This window comes from Hipposideros armiger, unplaced genomic scaffold, assembly GCF_001890085.2.
Source record: "Hipposideros armiger isolate ML-2016 unplaced genomic scaffold, ASM189008v1 scaffold_185, whole genome shotgun sequence".
In the NCBI taxonomy this organism is placed as follows: domain Eukaryota; kingdom Metazoa; phylum Chordata; class Mammalia; order Chiroptera; family Hipposideridae; genus Hipposideros; species Hipposideros armiger.
The window spans coordinates 69,257-86,192 of record NW_017731535.1 but is presented as its reverse complement, the minus strand read 5'-3'; the positions used below and the strand labels follow the sequence as shown (position 1 = coordinate 86,192).

Below are 16,936 nucleotides of genomic sequence, written 5' to 3'. Positions count from 1 at the left end.
ACATTTGCTTTAAGGTGACAGAAGAGAATCTGTATGTCCTTAAAAAGAGGGACGGGGTCTAAGGTAAACTTGCAGATTGAGCGCTTCCTGTCAAGCCAGCAAAACCTGCATGTTTTTGAAAGCACTTAATTTCACTAATCATGACCTGGCAATGCATTCACTTATAATTATCATAAATAGTGATTTAAAACATTTCTGTAAACAGAATGTTTTCTTTTGCTACGTTTTCCAGGTGGACAAACGTTTCAAAACATTCATTTAAAATTGTGTCATTCTCTAAGCGGAGCCTTCACGGACTTCATTCTGAAAACCATGGCTTGTGTCACTTGCTTTAGTCATTCGTAGAATAAATACAGTTTTCTCACGTTTCTAGTAGGGGAGGAATGACAGGGTCCGAGGGACACAGTGTGGGGGCACATGGGACGGTAGCCTGGTTTGGGCGAGCCCGAGCTGACTGGCTCGTCCTCAAAATGCAAATAATAATAACGACACCCATGTTCCTGTCTCAGTGTTGCTGGAGGGTCAACTTTGTGTAAAATTATAAGTGCATTTATGTCTCGTGTGTGAAGAGGACCTTTTGGGGGAAAACGCTAAGCCAATGCCAGTCTGCGGAAGCAGGCGTCCGTCTTAGTGGCCTGTGACCTCAGGCCCGGGGGCCTGGTGGGCACACAGAACCTGGTGAGTTCCGGTCTGCGGTAATTTTGTTAGGGAAGGTGCAGTGTCTGCTTTGAACGAGTCACCATGGCACTCAGGCTGCTTTCTGTCGCCTTCTGAGTATAATTCAACACGGTCTTTGTCCGTGGAGAGGCGAGGCCAGGCCATTGCAGCCTCGGAATGGCGGGGCCAGCGGGCGGGTGGCGACCAGGCACAGGGACACCTCCTCAGCCCGTGGCTCATCACCCGTCTTTCTCCCGTGAGCTCCCACTCGTGTTGTCACTCAGCTCCTAGCTGAGCTTCACGTGGTCGACCATCCCACACACACAGCAGAAAGCTCCCAAGCACCAAACAGGAAGAAACCCAAACGCTGGAGCTGCTGCGGAGGAAGCCAGTGGGTTCTGCCACTTGGTTCTCAGTACAATTGAAGGAGTTTCCATCAAACAGGTTTTGCTGATGGAGATATTTGGTGAATAACCAAAAGACTGACTGCCAAGAACCAAGAAATACCACTGTAACAAAACTACTTCCTTTACCCTTTGCTTATTTATGTTTTCTTGTCAGAAATAAAAGATTTATGCTAAAATAACTATAAAAAGTAAAAAAGCAAGAAATTTGATACTAAACCTTGTCCCTTTCAAACAATCAGGCATGACAATAAAAACATCCGTATCTATATCATTAATGTATCACTAACGTATGTCATAGCATGTTGCCAATGAAACGCTACTTTTGTGTATAGATTATAAAAATTAATTTATTGTAACTCTAATCAGTTATATTAATAAGATGAAAAAAATTGCCAGCTATGAATGTGATAGGAACATTCACAAAGGACTTTCAAGCATAAAGACATTAGATCAAGTCTCTTCAGATTGCAGAACAGAAGCAACAGATCAAGGAGAATAAAGGGTAAAATAGATTTTGGGGGTAGTCATGTATCTATAAAAAAATGAATATTTGGAAGCATCAGATCCCTGTGGTGTTATTCTCTTGGATCTGAGTAAAGGTGATTTTCTTATTTACGGTATAAATATTGACTATCCTTTATATGTTACATACAGTTGATTATTTAAACTTAGAGGAGAACTTTCAGATTTCTAATGAAGAATTGCAAGGAGATAAATACTGTTCACAATTCCTTTGGGCGTGTGAGTGAAGTTTATGACCGCAGGGTGGTGGGTGCGCCTGGGTGAGCCTGTGGGGAGGAGGCAGGTGTCAGTGGGGAGCAGGCAGGACCTGGTTCCCTGCCGGGTGAGGGCGAGCAGGGAAAGCAGGTTCCCGGCTCCTGACGCAGGCGAGCAGGACGGCTCACCAACATGGGAGTCAGGGACCCAGCAGACGCTGGGGCGGGCAGAGCGTTCTGGTTCTGTTCTGGCCCGTGTCCTCCACCAGGCTCGCCGTCCTGATGCAGGAAGCTGTGGCTGGTTTTCCACTGGGACGAGGCAGCACCGGGCCATCCGTGTGGCAGCTGCATCGGCAGCAACACATCAGGGCCGAGCATTTCATGGAACTGCTCGCACTGTCTTTTGTTTTGTTTCTGCTGGCTTGGGGTGTGTGTGTGTGTTTACAAATGCTGACATACATGTAGGTAAAGCCTTCTAAGAGTGGCCCTTTCTCACCACTGCTTGGAGGAAACCATCTTTTCACATCGCCTTGGTTTCCATTCCTTGAGATTTCACACCCAAAGGTCAGCCATTGTTCACACTCGGATGTTGCACACGCTCTCCCTCAGAGCGCCTTTGAAAATAGTAAATACAGTCACGTCCCCAGCACTTGCCGGGTACCTTCATCCTCTCCCTCTTCCATTAGTAACAGAACCAAGATGGACTTTAAAGATTTATTTCAGTTCTCAGTTTCCTGTTAACTCTCAGTTTCCACCCATATGCTTTCATTGCCTCAGTTTCTTTGTTTTGTTTTGCTTTTCTTGCTGCCACCACATTTCCATTGCACGTCACTATTTAAAGCCTAAACTCACGAGCGTGCACACACAATCACACACACACTCACCACATTTGCAAATGTATGTCATCATCACCTGCTTTAAGTCAGACACTATTTATATGCAAGGAAAGCTGTGGAAAGACAAGAGGGTTTCCAATGAAAAAGGTGAAGGCCTTGGAGGGAGAAAGAGATGTAAGCAAACAACCAAGCCAGAATCAGATCCTGCAGAGCGAACCGAACACCATTTTCATGAAGAAAAGGGTGACCAGGAAGCACCACGGAGTCCCCAGGGTGGTGGCGGAAGTGCCAGGAACACTTCTGACCACGTGTAGCCGAAACTCAGCCCTTCCTGACAGACACAGAGATTTTAGAAGACAATTCAGGCAATTAACAACATCATGTTAATTCTAGAAAAACACTTGGTGAAATGAAATGAATTCTACTTGAAATACGCACTGGGATTGAGACTGAGTTAGAGGCATTGGAGGCTTTTCAGAAATGGCAGTTGTGCCTGAAATTCTACAGGTATTCAGGTTAGAGAAAAGTTTTATTTACATCATTAGATAAAACAATTGACTATCCATCTAAATTTAGGTAACTGCTTTATCTAAAAAAATAAATAAATATCCTACTAGGAAAAGATTTTGGATTTCTTTTAAATGTGCGATTCCTTTTCACATTATTATAATAATACCAAAAGACCTATTTTTTTCAGTTTATTTGCACATAAATTCCTGAGAAGATTAAATGAAATTGTTGTAACATTTTGGATATGTCTGACTCAATTTTAATGAATTTGTACAGAATTTAGAAGTAAAATGTATTTATATCATTCTGAAAAAAGCTGTGGTTTGTCTAGCTAATTGTTTCAGGCTCAATAAATTAACCAGGTCAGTTTTGTGGGTAGTTGACTGTGATGATGTTAACTCACGTAGTTTCTTATTTAAGAGAAGCAGACTTCTAGTTCCTAAGTAAAATTTATTTTAAATATTATTGCGCTTTTTAGAAAATACATATACTCACATACATTAAATTTTGCATATATTGTATTTTCAGCTATTTGCAAATCTTTGCAGTCCACTCTAGTAATACCGTTGTAGTACTCTACTGTCAGTCCTATTATTACTGTTACTGCAGCTGTTACTAGGGCTCTTAACTAAGTACCCTCGGCACTTCTAGGCCTTCTCGTCAGAGCATCAATACACTTGCTCCTGACTCACTCTCCACTTTCTGCAGGGCTGACAGCGTGCATGTGACCTGTGTGTGCTCGTGAGTCCATAACACAGTCTGCCACACAGGTGTGTTTCCCGGGAGGAAGGGAACAGGGCATCTCATTTTCTGAGAATTAGTGCCCACTCTGTTCTCTGATTACACGACCTCGACTCCCAGTTTCTTGGAGGACGTTGAGACAAATTACATGAAAGGTATTTTATGCACATGCTTGTTGCCCAACGAGGCTTTCCTCGCCGAATGAACTGTGTGGCCTTGTTAAGTGATATATCCTTCACTTGGCAGAGAGGCCACAGAATGCGTTTTACACGCAGGACCATTTGTGTGACTACATGGGCAGTAGGGAAACGCTGAAACCCTGGCTTGTGGCCCGGACTGTGCGTAGCGAGTCAGTTTTGTACAGAAGGCCTTCACCGTTAAAAGCCAGCACGGTCTGATCCCCCTGAGGAAACATGATGCTAAGTCTGTTTCTTTTCCAGCGGTAGCGTGCCCGGGCATCGAAGCCCAGCTCTCAGAGCACGTCACCTGGAGGCTGGTTTCAGGATCACTGAACGAGTACGGAGCCCAGGTGGTGCTGAGCTGCAGTCCTGGCTACTACCTGGAGGGCAGCAGGCTCGTGCAGTGCCAGGCGAATGGGACGTGGAGCACGGGAGAGGGGAGGCCCAGGTGCAGAGGTGAGTGCCGGCTGTGCCCCAGCCCACGTGGCTGCGCCAAGCGGACCGATGGTGCCCACCTTGTACGCACTGGACCCCACCGGTCCTCAGGTGAACAGTGGAGCCGAGTGGCATTTCCTTTTGTTCTAATGATGATGAATGTGTGTTTTCATGTGACGTACTTAGAATATGTGACTGCTGGGTTCAATGCCAAACACCATCTTTTCCTTGTTAGTGATCATATTCTATAAACTTTAGATGTTAGAACACTCAAATATTTCAAATCAGCTCAAAAACAAATCCAGGCCTGCATTTGAAAAGATGGCACTTACTCCACATCCTGACTGTTCAAGCCTTCTAACTAGGGTCTTGGGAAATCGTATTTCTGCCGAAGATATTCTTCTCAAATAATGGCCATCTTGAAAAGGGAGATTATTATTCTCCTAGGTACAAGATAAGCAGTTAAGCCTTTGAGTAGGTTTCATAATAAATATGAATAAATAGAAAAATAAAACATTATTAGTATTGTTCAGAGCACAATTTGATTCAGACATGTTTAATACACAATCCTGAGTTGATTGTTCACAGGAAATTATCATGCACAGAAACAAGTCGTTAGACCAGTGTCAAGTTTCTAAAACACACAGCTTAGCAAGAATAAACCAGAATAAAAATGGAAAAGGGACAAAAGAATTAATGCCTCACTGTGTTTCGTAACCTTTAAAATTCAGCTCTTAATGGAACACATGCTAATCAAACATGTTGTGAGTTTCCTCACAGGGACGGGGGTAGTTAGGAGGGGCGCTGACACTCAGGAGTTCTCAGCCCTCGGAGTAAGGGGAACGGCCCCCATGTCCCCAGCGGCTCTGCCTGAGCCTGGTTTCCAGGCTAGCTATTCATGGCCCCGGTCGCTCTCAGAAGTGCCCTGGTTTGACGTCAGCTCGCTGCATTCACGCTGACTGTCCTCTGTTGTCAGCCTGGACTAATGAGTCCCTCCTTCCCACGTCCCTGCGGGCCACCCCCACGTGTACCCACCGTGTCACGCTCAGTTTGTGGGTTTGGAGACTCAGTTGTCAGAGTCCCAAGGAGAAAGCGTTCGGGGCACTTCCCTTTGGTCCACCTGGGACTCGTCAGCCGGCATCCTTTCTGCCAGTTTCAGACCAGAATCAGGATCCTTAGAACAGGCATGACACGCTCTCGGGGGCAGGCGTCCCCTCAGGGCTTCTGTGGATGCAGCGCTCCCAGGGTGGCACTTCCTCGGCTCTGACTGCCCGGAGGGGGTGGGGGGCACAGCTGCGACCCTTGCCTGCCCAGGGGAGGACCGTGCTGCGTGGGGCTGTGCGTCACCACAGTCTTTCCCACTAAAGGCACAAATCGCCATTCCAGAAGAATTGACCTTTACAGGGAGATCTTTCCATTTAAAAGGTGTAAGCTGGGGCATCCGGTTACCCTGTGGCCGATCTTCAACTACTTAGCATTGAGAGTTCAGATTTTTTAATGTTTAGAAAGGCTCCACGTGCCCTGTCTAGTCAGCATTGTTAGGGAACTTACGATCCCCCAAAATTATGCACGTACATGAAAGTGAAAAGGCACTCACTGGTGTTATTGCAGTGGGACGTCCTAGGTTTGAATTCCACACTCCTCTGTACCAGCTGTTGACTTCGGGAAAGACCATTCACGCCTGTTCATTCCTGCTGGGCACGCAGAGGTGACCAGTAACTGTTACACGGTTCCTGTGACTGATGTGGACAGAGCATTGGACAGGGTGCCAGCTCATTGGGTAGATTGGCTTCTGTGTAAACATGCTTATGTGCTGGGCAGTTTTTCAAGAAAGGTTTAGCCACCTGTGAGGATGAAAGCAGTAGCAGTGTATAATTGGAGGGACCTAAAAGATTTGGGACTCCACTGAAACGTTCAAGTTTTCATTTCCAGGATGTAAGAGAAGGAAAACGCAGCTTCCCGCACGGCCTGCCCCCTGCCCTGGATGAACTCGAGGCTGAGGGTTTTCTCGCTTCACCTTGTTCCCGCTTTTCTCCTAGTTATCTCGTGTGGAAGCCTGGCCTTTCCCCCCAATGGCAACAAGATCGGGACGTTGACGGCATATGGCGCCACAGCCATATTCACCTGTAACACGGGCTACACGCTCGTGGGCTCGCACGTCCGAGAGTGCCTGGCAAACGGGCTCTGGAGCGGAGCCGAGACGCGGTGTCTGGGTAAGTCCTTCCCATGAGGCGCCCATTTGATTCAGTCAGTGCGGTTGGGCAAAGCCTCAGACTTCTTGCTCCAAATGCTCCGACGGCCTGTAACTCACCCCACCGGGGGCTGGCGCTGCACTTTGTCACACGACTTCCTTAAATACCTAAAGGGATTTGTTTTTCATCTGAACAATAAATGCAGGGCACATAGTGCCTAAGTGGCAAAAAGGCTTTGTTGGAGGGCTGAGGATATGACTTTACTTATGATTTTAGGACACACAAAAATGAATTTAAAAATACTATACATGTTATCTTTTAAAAATTATGCATTACATCAACAAGTTAAAAGGACATTAATATCAAGCAATGTAAGTATGATGACTATTTAAAAAGGCATGCGTGTGCAGCGACTTGGTCTTCATTTCCCCAAAGATTAAAATTGTTTGCATGATAGTTTTTAAAAACTGAGTTGAATTTTTTTCCATTGAAAAACCTTCCGAATAAATGTATGGAAATTGTCAAATAAGCAGGTAAAAGTACACTGATTTCTGACACTCCTGTCGGGTCTCCAAGTAGTTTGTAAAATCATCAACTGCCTGTAGCCCTTCCAAACCCTCTGTGACCTCAGCATGTGATCAGCGGAAGCCCCAGCAACTGGACAGTCTGTGCTCCGGCTCCCTGTGGCCTAGGGCCGCGCCGGGAGCTAAGCCAGGTCCGCGGCATCTGAACAGTAAAAATGTGCTGTGTGCACTCAAGGGAATTTGAAGGAAGAGGGTGAAAGTAAATAGTGACCCCAGAGAAAGACAGAGGCTCTTCCCCTCCCCCATGCAGTGACACCCACTGCTTTCACGTTACTGCAGATGGCCGAGGGCCCCCGGACACAGTGTGCTGGACACAAACGTGGAGAGTCCATGAAGTGTGACCATCCTGGCGTGTGTCATGCTGCGGAGGGTGGTCACCGCGCTCTGACTGTTCCGTGCTTTCCAGGGGTTCTTAGGAAGCGGGCCTTGGGCGCCCGCCTTGGGCAGCTGTGCTTCGGGCGGTTCCTGGCTGCTGACCTCGGTGACACTTGTCCTTGTGGAAGGGAGGGAGCCAGGTGGTCTGCTACTCATTGCAATGATGAGAAGAAATGCAAATTAAATTTGGTCAGGGCCTTCCTGTTTCCAAAACATCTTATCTCACGGGTCCTTGTGATGACTGTGGGATGCAGGTAGCCTTAGGGACTGGGAGGGGCACATTTAGTTCCTATACCTGATAAGACAGGGGTTCCGCCTGAGTCTTACTGATCCCAAATACACTTTTACCTTTCTGTGGTGCCTGACTGCAGGTTAGGACTTTGAATTAGAAAGAATCAGAGCATATTGAATAGTTGCCTGGGCAGAGACGCCTGAACGCCTGTCCTCAGTGGGCTGTGGTGTCTGAGAAGCTGTGGAAGGAGTATTGAGAAGGAATTGAAACTGATAATAAAGAGGAAGAATAATGTCCAGATTACAGTGTATAATCATTGGTGTTGTGGAACTTGGATGCAGCATATCAGGAATAATAAAATTGTTTTCAAAAGAAAAAACAACAATTAGAAAAGAATTACAAATAACACGTAGCCATGAGTTTATAAACCAATGAGTAAAGATTGGGTAATAAATGTAGTATTAGTATTTAAAAATACTTAAGAAGTTGTTAAGTGCAGTTTCCCAGCTGCCGCTGAGACTTGAAGGGCGAAGGCTCATAGTCCATGAAGTCCAGAAGGGCATCTCTTCTGAATAACAGGCTGCGGATGGCTGGACGCCACAGCAGGAGTCCTTGTCCACTGGACCCAACACAGGGAATCTGGGTGGGAGGGTCAGCAGGCAGGCAGAGGGGGCGAGGTCCGTGCCGGAGAAGATTCTAACATGCTCAGAAGATAAGGGGGCAGGAGGCCCCAGTCCAGAGCCCGGGCAGCCGTTTGATGGAGCAGGTCAGGGTCACCTCCAGAATCCAAGAGCTAGCTGCGTGCCTCATTTAGACACAGTGATTTTGAACAATGTTATTTATTGATGACTAAAAATGTACAAGACGTTTTTGAATTTTATCTTATTGAATCTTCATTAGAACATAGAAGGGCTCATTGCTTCTATTTGTAGATAAGAAAAACCTTGGAGCAATGAATAATTGACCCAACGTTGCGAAGCCAACAAATATCAAAACCAGCATTTCAACTTCGACAGTTTGTGTACAGGACACAGACATTGTGGCTTTGGGGACAGAACCAGTTGATCTGAGCCAATTCTGCACTGCCTCTCCGGTAACTGTCTCTCAGAAGGAAGTGGGACGCAGATCGCTGAGCACTGTGGCTTGCGGCTTAACTATTGTAGAAGGGAACCAGACCCCAGGACTAGAGTCCGCCGCACCGCGAGGCGTGTGCCTCAGAGGGCTCTGTGCCCCGTGGTTGTGCGTGGCTAACTGCATCTTTAATCCCCCGCTGCCAGGCCTCTTACTTACCAATCTCGCTATTGTTTCCCTTGGTTTCTTGTCTTTTGAATTGCACCTTTATCTGTTTCCATGGTTATGGATCTCTGGAAAATCACCCTGGGTTTCCGTCAAGCTAGATGGCCTTGGGTGACCTTTAGACCCATCTGGACCCTATGAGGGTAAACCAGACAGTCATGGAGGGAAAATGACTTATAATACAATGAAGGCAGTCTGTGAGGATATTTTCAAAAAGTCCAGAAAGCAGTGGAGATGACCCCATGGCTTCAACTCTGAAAGACACGGCCCCTCAGCAAAACCACACAGCCCCGAAACTCTGACTTTGGGAAACAAATCCTCAGTGAGGAGGGAATGGGGACTCACCGGAGGAAACAGAGACAGTTACACCAGATGGTCTGCAATAAACTCAATCTGCAAGCAAAGCACCTACCCTGGCGCGTATTGAAGAGAACGAAGCGCCATTGAAGGCCAGCACCATGAAGGGCAGAGCCACCGAGCTGGGGACAATGAAGAACAAGCAGTGAACACCACGGAGAGGTGAGGACCAGGTGTAGGTCGTGTTGGAAATAAGAAGCAATTTCACTCACTGGAGTTGGTATTAAAATAACAGGGACAGAAGTAACGCAGATTTCCTCCTCATTTTGTCTTTTCTGTTGAGAATTGTAATGTAATGATACTCTCATATTAGAAGCTAGAACCCCAAAAAAGAGGAGTCTCTCAAGTGGAGGTGAGTCTCCTGCCCCAGAGGATTCCATCCAAGCTTGCTGGGGGACTCGAAAGAGCCTGCTTTCACTGGCAGTGTTCCTGGGGACATTATTAAAAGGAAGTGCCCTAGAGGTAGACGCATGTCTGGTGTGGTTTCTCACACAGAACGGAAGGAAGTTAGCTCTCAGAAACTGTGGAGTTGTTCATTTCATGATCCACAGAGCCGATCATCAAACATGTTATTTGTAAGATCTTGGCGATGCATCGTTATGAAGAGCTAATATAGTTGCAGAGGATACCGTGCAAGTCTGGACCCGTCTTTGTTTGTTTGACACTATACCTAGGTAAGTGTTTAGAACTAGTCTTCAGAAATGTGTTTCTGAATGTTCAGCGAGATGTATGTCAAGATTTTCCGATAACTCTTATAATCAGGAGTGCAGAATACGGGCTGGATGTTAAGTCCTTGGAATTGCTTGAGGGACTGACACAAATGGCATTGACTGTCGGGTTGGTGTGATTTGGAAAGGAGGGTCCCAGCTGCATGGTTCTCTCCCCTGAGTCTAGACCTTTCCAAAATTTGTCTCTATCTTGAAGGAGGGCTAATATTTTGATGACAGATTCAGGAACTCTTCAATTTGAATGATAGACCAAATGTGTGAGAACAAAATGGAATTAATGTTTCCCTCGAAAAATAAATGAAAAATAAAATAAGTTCAAATGTGCATGATGAGGAGATTATGAAGCCATAGCACACAGAAGGACTGGGTGGTTCGGGTACGGCCTTGTCCAGGCTAGCTGAGTGGGACCCGTCCCATCTCCTGCCCTGGACGTCCACACCCGAAGGACCACGTCGGTCCTGGGAAGTTGTTTCCGTGGGCTGTGGTGAGGGTCCTGGTAACCACGATAGATGAGGAATGTTTCGAAAACTTGTGATCCCCAGTTTGGCTGAGAGAAAAGTTAGGAAGCAACTTTTCAGACGTTTAGAATGCTATTAGGTAAAAGATGGAATAAGCCAGCTGTGGTAAATTGTTTTCCATCTAAGTGCCGGCCCCAACTAACGGGTCGTGCCAACCATGAAGACCTGTGCTAAGGCCCATTCATCTTAATCAGAGGCTCAGTTGGTGAGAAAAAGAAGAAGTAAAAATAAAATTAACTATATCTGCCAAGGGCAAGGACCAGAGTTGCCAGCGACATCCATGTGCACATTTCCTTTCGTTGGTGTGTACTAGCCAGCACCATGCACAGAGAAGCTTCCAGACTTACTATAAGAGCTATCTCCGTACTTGTTTGCTTAACATGTTAGCTCCCCAAATGCCACGCAGACTTCCTGCCGGAGGCAGTTGCCCGCTGGCGGGGTTCCCGTAGTTCTGTTGGCCTCTGAGCTTCGTGATTCCACTTCCGACATTCTTCCCATCATGATGCAAACCCTCTGACAAAAGCCTGTCTGCAAGCTCTGGCTGAGGGTTCTTGTGTGTTTTAGGGCAACTAGAAACAATGTTTGGCGTGAGATGCTGCTTCCCTGTCATGTGGAACATGGGCCATGTTTCTAGTTGTAGTGCTGTGGTTATTTCCAGTGGTTTCCAACTGGGAAGAAAATGCTAGATTCCTAGGTCATGAGGCAGGAAGGGCTCATGCACGAGGGGACAGCCTTGTCACCGTGTGCGTCTTGTGACTGCTAACTGTAGCAGAGCTGTGTGCTAGGAGATGCAGAGTGGTGTTCTGTGCCGAACATTCCAGAACGGAAGCTGTGCTGTGTTTGGAGGACCCCATCTGAATTCCAAGGCCGAACCCACAAGACAGGGTGGAGAAAGGAAAGCCTACAACCCCGTGTGCAAACGCCACTGTAGCTGATTGTTGGGCAAAGTTATGTGTGTGCTCACGAGCACATACTGTGAAAGTGTTGCCCACGCTTGATCACTGCTGTCATTCCCGCATGAGGTCTGTGAATTACCAAGGACGTGCGTCATTCACCACCTGCGCCCTGCAGCGTTCTTTAGGCTGGAGACCTGAGCTCTGTGAACATGCCCCACACCTGCCCTCCAGGAGGTTTATAATTCATTCCTCAGGGAAGTTTTGTGAGCCGCACGCTCCTGAGTTACTCTCCTGTCTGTCTCCCCGGTGGAAGTGCCTGGGACCCCACACCCCCGGGCTCCACACAGCTGTGCGCTTGTAACGCGGGCCTCCCGTTGTGGAAGCCTGCATTCGTCTGTGGCACCATGTACATCGGTCAGCATTCTCAGCACATAGTGACGCATTCACTCCCACTCGGCTGCCTCCTTAGTCTGTCGTCTTCAAGAGGCCAGAGACAGCGCGAGACTTGGAGAACATTGTCTTTGTTGTATTGGAAGACTTTGCTGTTATTTCAAACAAGTTTGCATTTGCTGCACTGGAATGACCTTTGAGGAGTTGAATTTCTTGGTAAATGGAATTTTATGTTTTGTTTATGTGGCTAAAGCAGTTAGATGACCTCATTCAAAGTAATGTGGTTGGACCATATGTTTTCATAGTTCTTAGAAAATAAAATTGGAAAGTATTATTCAAATGCCTTGATTTTCTCATAGATCCCTGTAAAAAAAATGAATAAAACAGCTTAGTGTGCTAAAGCTCAGCACAGCGAAAGATGGCATCAGAGCAGCAAGGCTGCCCTGCCCCCGATCCTTGCTGTCCAGTCTTCAGTGTAAAACTCAGGCTGTCCAGGTGGTATTTGGAGGCAGCATGCCCTAGTGATCACACTTTACACACGCAGTGCCAGTGACAGCGGTCAATGTCGCCGTGTCCTCCCAGCCACGAGTGCGTCTGTATTTCTGAATATTATCCAGTGATAGTCATTTGGTTCCTCAAGAAATATTGCATAGGATGAGAAGGTTAATAGGCTAGGCTCTCCTTTTTAAGCACTTTAAAATCTCAGGGATAAATAGGAGAAACACCGAGCACCTTTAATAACGAGTTGGGATTCATGACTGACAAGAGAGAGGTCCAAACAAAGTGCTTCAGAAACCCGGGGAGGGGGTGAGCCTCTGCCAGAAGAGGTGACATAGAGGAAGCCGCCTTGATGAACAGGTGGAATTTCAACAAGTAAACATGGAATAAATTCATCCCAGAAACTGAGTCACAGGAACAAGCGGCTGCATAGACGTGGAACAAGGCAGTGGTCTCGGTGCCTTGGGAGGCTGAGCGACCTGAACACAGCGCGTCCCGGTACCAGCGACTCTTTGTGCCCGTGCGGTAATGAGGGCCTGGACGAGGGGCCACGTGACCGGGGAAAACCGTTGTCTGCTTTCCCGGCATCTCCTCTCGGGCAGGAACGGGCTAAAAGCTGGTGTCTAGGATGTGACACTGCTCTTAGAACCCACAGTCCAATACTGGAGAAAAAATAGGCAAGAAAGATTATATTTTTATCTGCTCAATTCAAAGCAGAACAAAACAAAGCAGCTAGTCCTCGGGGATTATCAACGGCTGGTACTAGGGAGCCTCCGATGACAGGCAAGCCTGAAGTGGGGGCAGCTGGGAGCCGTGTCCACAAGGGCGGTAATGCCTTTCAGGTGTGTGGAGGCTGCTCGCTCTGGCAGACTAGCCTGGGAAGGGAACTGCAGACAAAGGGGCCCCATGCAACGTGATGGAGGTGGAAAGCCTGCTGTGTTTGGGGACGTCATCTAAAGGGACACATGAAAGATTCTGAAATCCTCAGGGACCCCAAGTCATCCGACTGGCCTGAAGCTTTCTTTGTATCCAGTGAGGCTTAAAACAACGGTCCCCGACTAAGGTGTGTCATTTACAGACGTGTCTTGCACCCCGGGCGGCCGGCGGCCCCCAATGCTGTTGCTATCAGCACAGCCAGCTGTCTGGCTCAGAGCCCCGAGCCCCATGCTGGCACATCTTTGCAAAGAGTCACTTGCTTCCTGTGACACTGCATTATCTCTGACTTCAGAGTCCCTCAGCGTTGCCCCTAGAAATTGCACTCAGAGAAAGAAAGTCCCAGCTGTTGGTATTCAAATGTATTCCTTTAATATGCACAGATCTGGACACTTAAATACATCTACTGACACTTGATGCCAGTAGGAGTTTTCCCCAGAATATAAGCGGGTCTGATCCATCTGACATTTCTGACCATTTGTTAATATTCAGGAAGCTTTTAGAATTCATTGCCAAATACTCCTGACTTTAGCCCAAAGTAAATGCAGACTGCATTTCTAATTCTCCTACGGCCCAGGGCGTTTACACGCCTTGTTTCATTTTCAGCAATAAGTACCAATAATCAGAAAGCAAATACCAAGGTTGAATATTTGACTTGTAGATTTTGTAAAAATGTAGAAATTTGTTCGGTTCTAATCCTCAGATCAATATTTAGTACCGATACAAACTGGCACCGTGCAAAGGTGACCTTAAACGAGGGAACTCTAAGCGGGGAACGTGTGAGACTTTATGATGAGAGATCATTACTCAGTCTCTACTAACAACACCGGCCCCACACCAAATGGCACTGCTGCAGGTCTGTCCAGCGCAGGGCACCCCTGTAACATGAGAAACACAGAGTTCAACATTTCCACTGGCACAGTACATTTCTACAGAATGAGCAAGAAAATGGAACTTGATTAAATTTCCAAATCACAGCATCAATTTCTAAAATTGTACAAGTCTGCATAATTGTAGGAAGTTCTAATCCACGTGACTTGAAAGTACTTGAAAGTTAGAAGTGTTCAACCTCTGCATTTGTTGCGATGTGTAGGTGAATCTGCTGACATGCGTCACCTGTGTCACCCTGTCGGAAAAGTCACCAGTAAAAACCAAGGTGGTTTTTCTTAGGTTGCGGTCCTCCTGGCTCGTTGCAGTGTCAGGGGCAGATCCCCTGTGAGAGTGATTCTGAAAGCTCATCTAGGCTTTGGCGAAACCCTCCCTACAGATGAGACTCCATGTCTAAAATGTCACCTCACGTAGCTGCGTTCTAGAAAGGACACGTAGAATCATTAGCAGGAGTAGGAGCCGTGGGACTGAAGGACCCTGGGTTTCAGGATGTGCCCTCTCGTAGAAGCCAACGCACGGAACAAACTCTGTCTCAGAATTGTTTTACAACACAGACCAGGTCATCTGCGCATAGAGCTTAGAAACCTTCTAGAAACAGCCGCGTGGAGAGGCTGGTCCTGCTGCAACCCCGCAGGGGGGACGAACCATGGGGACTTGCCTGGCCCAGCACGCTGCCCTGCGTGTGTGACAGTGCAGTGGGCGACTCCCTCCGTCCTCACCCCCGGGGGACTTCAGACCATCGGCTGAGTTCACAGAGGGGCCTCGGCCCCTTTCTGTCCTGAGATCTCACTGGAGGGGCCGTTTGCAGAAGACTTGGACAGAGGACTCTTCCAGGCACCTGGCTTCTGTCACACCTGCGATGCGACCGCTGCTGTGACAGTCAGTGCACTCAGACGACCCTGCTACCGCTCCTGTGTTTTAGCTGCATTTGTTTGGTGGATTTTACCCCTCCTAAGCCAGCGTTAGAGGACACTGTTAAAAGACATTCCCTATTTGGGACATTATAACCGAAATATAGTAACAGTTTACAAATAAAAATGATAATACAGCTTTCCTTACAGGTGGAACGATGCGCAAAGCAGGGCCTGGGAACGGCTAAGCCCTCGCTCTGTGGCCAGTTCTCTGATGCCATCGTGGCGTCCGACGCCCTTCCGCAGCCCTGAGGACAGCCGGCGCCTCTCATTCGGTGCCTGTGTCAGGTCTGGGTGGGGGAGGCGAGCTGACCTTCGGTCAGAATCAGCTTAATTGATCTGCTGTTTGGAAAAACTGCCAAGGCAACAAAACCAGCCACGTATAGCATGACTTTTCTGACCTGCCCTCTTATGAACTTGAGGCAGGGATATTGTTCAAACAGATCTCATTTGCTCCCTCCCTCCTCTGCAACGTCACCTTGCTGACGATAGATTTAATTCAAACCCAGGAGAACACAACACTGCTGCACGTTGTCTTACGCAGAAATGGAGGATCATTCTAGATCCTTCCAGAATGGTGGTGTTAAGCCCAATAGTTGTGGGGCAATGCGTGGGCAGTTTTCTCTGCTTTGCGGAAGGCTCTCTCCTGGAAGTGACGCCCAGGACAGTACACCAGGGCCCTCTGCACCCACCCCAGTCTGAGTCCCGGCTCCCCAGGGAAGTTTCAGGTTCTGCGTGGATAATGGAGGAACCCACAGCGGTGTCTCTTCTTGTGTCCCCAAACCCAGGGGAAACACAGATGCTCCCATGTCAGTCCCTCCTAGGACTTCCCGTTTTGTTGATTTAATAAGATGTGCCTCCCATCACGGTGAGGAAGGAAGACAGAGGGCAGGAGAGGTGAGGGGGCAGGGAAAGACGGAGGAAGGGAAGGGGAGAGAGGGAAAGAGGAAGGAGACAGAACGGAGGGAAGGGGAGGGATGGCGAGTGAAGGGGGGCTCAGAGATGACAGAGCAGGACTGAACCCAGCCTCGCGCTCCTCTGTCCACACAGCGTCCGGCTGCTGTTAAAGAGAACAGTGTCCCTGAACTTGTTGACGTGGGTGAGGCTGACTACTGAGGACCATCATGTAGGTATAGGGACCATGGGGGGAAAGCAGCTGGGGCCAGAGGGGCTGCACCAAGGGCAACGTGGGGTCGGTGAATGCAAATTACTAAGAGGAAACGTGGCCAAACTGACCCCAGGATTCTTGCTGGAGGCAGGCCAGGTGATCAGACCTCACCTGGGGATGAGACACACGATCAGATATGAGGATGGGCGTTCCTGCCAAACAGACCTAAAGGGCTTCTTGGTAAAACTGGATTTTACAAAGAAGGGCACACATGGCCTGAGAGGAGGTTCCGGAGCCTGATAACAGTTGGTCAAGTAAAGAATCTTTGTCACTAATCCATCCCTCAACTCATGAGGAACCAGAAAATCCTCTAAAGGTCCTTCTCATTGGTCAGCTGTCTGTTATTGAAGCTTATTGGACACTGTGTCTGCCAGTCATCTCACATTTCAGATCCTTTGTGTCAGCACTCTTTACCTCCTCCTAACTATTAATGTTCACCCCGACTTCACCCGTGGGCCTCCACTTTCCCCGCTGAACATCCTCTTCAGG

The 16,936-nt window shown here is 47.8% G+C and overlaps 1 protein-coding gene across 1 annotated transcript in view; it reads left to right on the top strand.

The window, feature by feature from the left end:
* The window catches only part of CSMD1 (CUB and Sushi multiple domains 1), a 1,699,370-nt gene that overhangs the window by 1,613,391 nt on the left and 69,043 nt on the right, over window positions 1–16,936 (top strand). Inside the window, exons 47-48 of the mRNA XM_019652695.1 lie at window positions 4,308–4,502; window positions 6,521–6,694. Of these exons, the coding sequence (XP_019508240.1) occupies window positions 4,308–4,502; window positions 6,521–6,694 (369 nt within the window). The remainder of the gene's footprint in view (window positions 1–4,307; window positions 4,503–6,520; window positions 6,695–16,936) is intronic.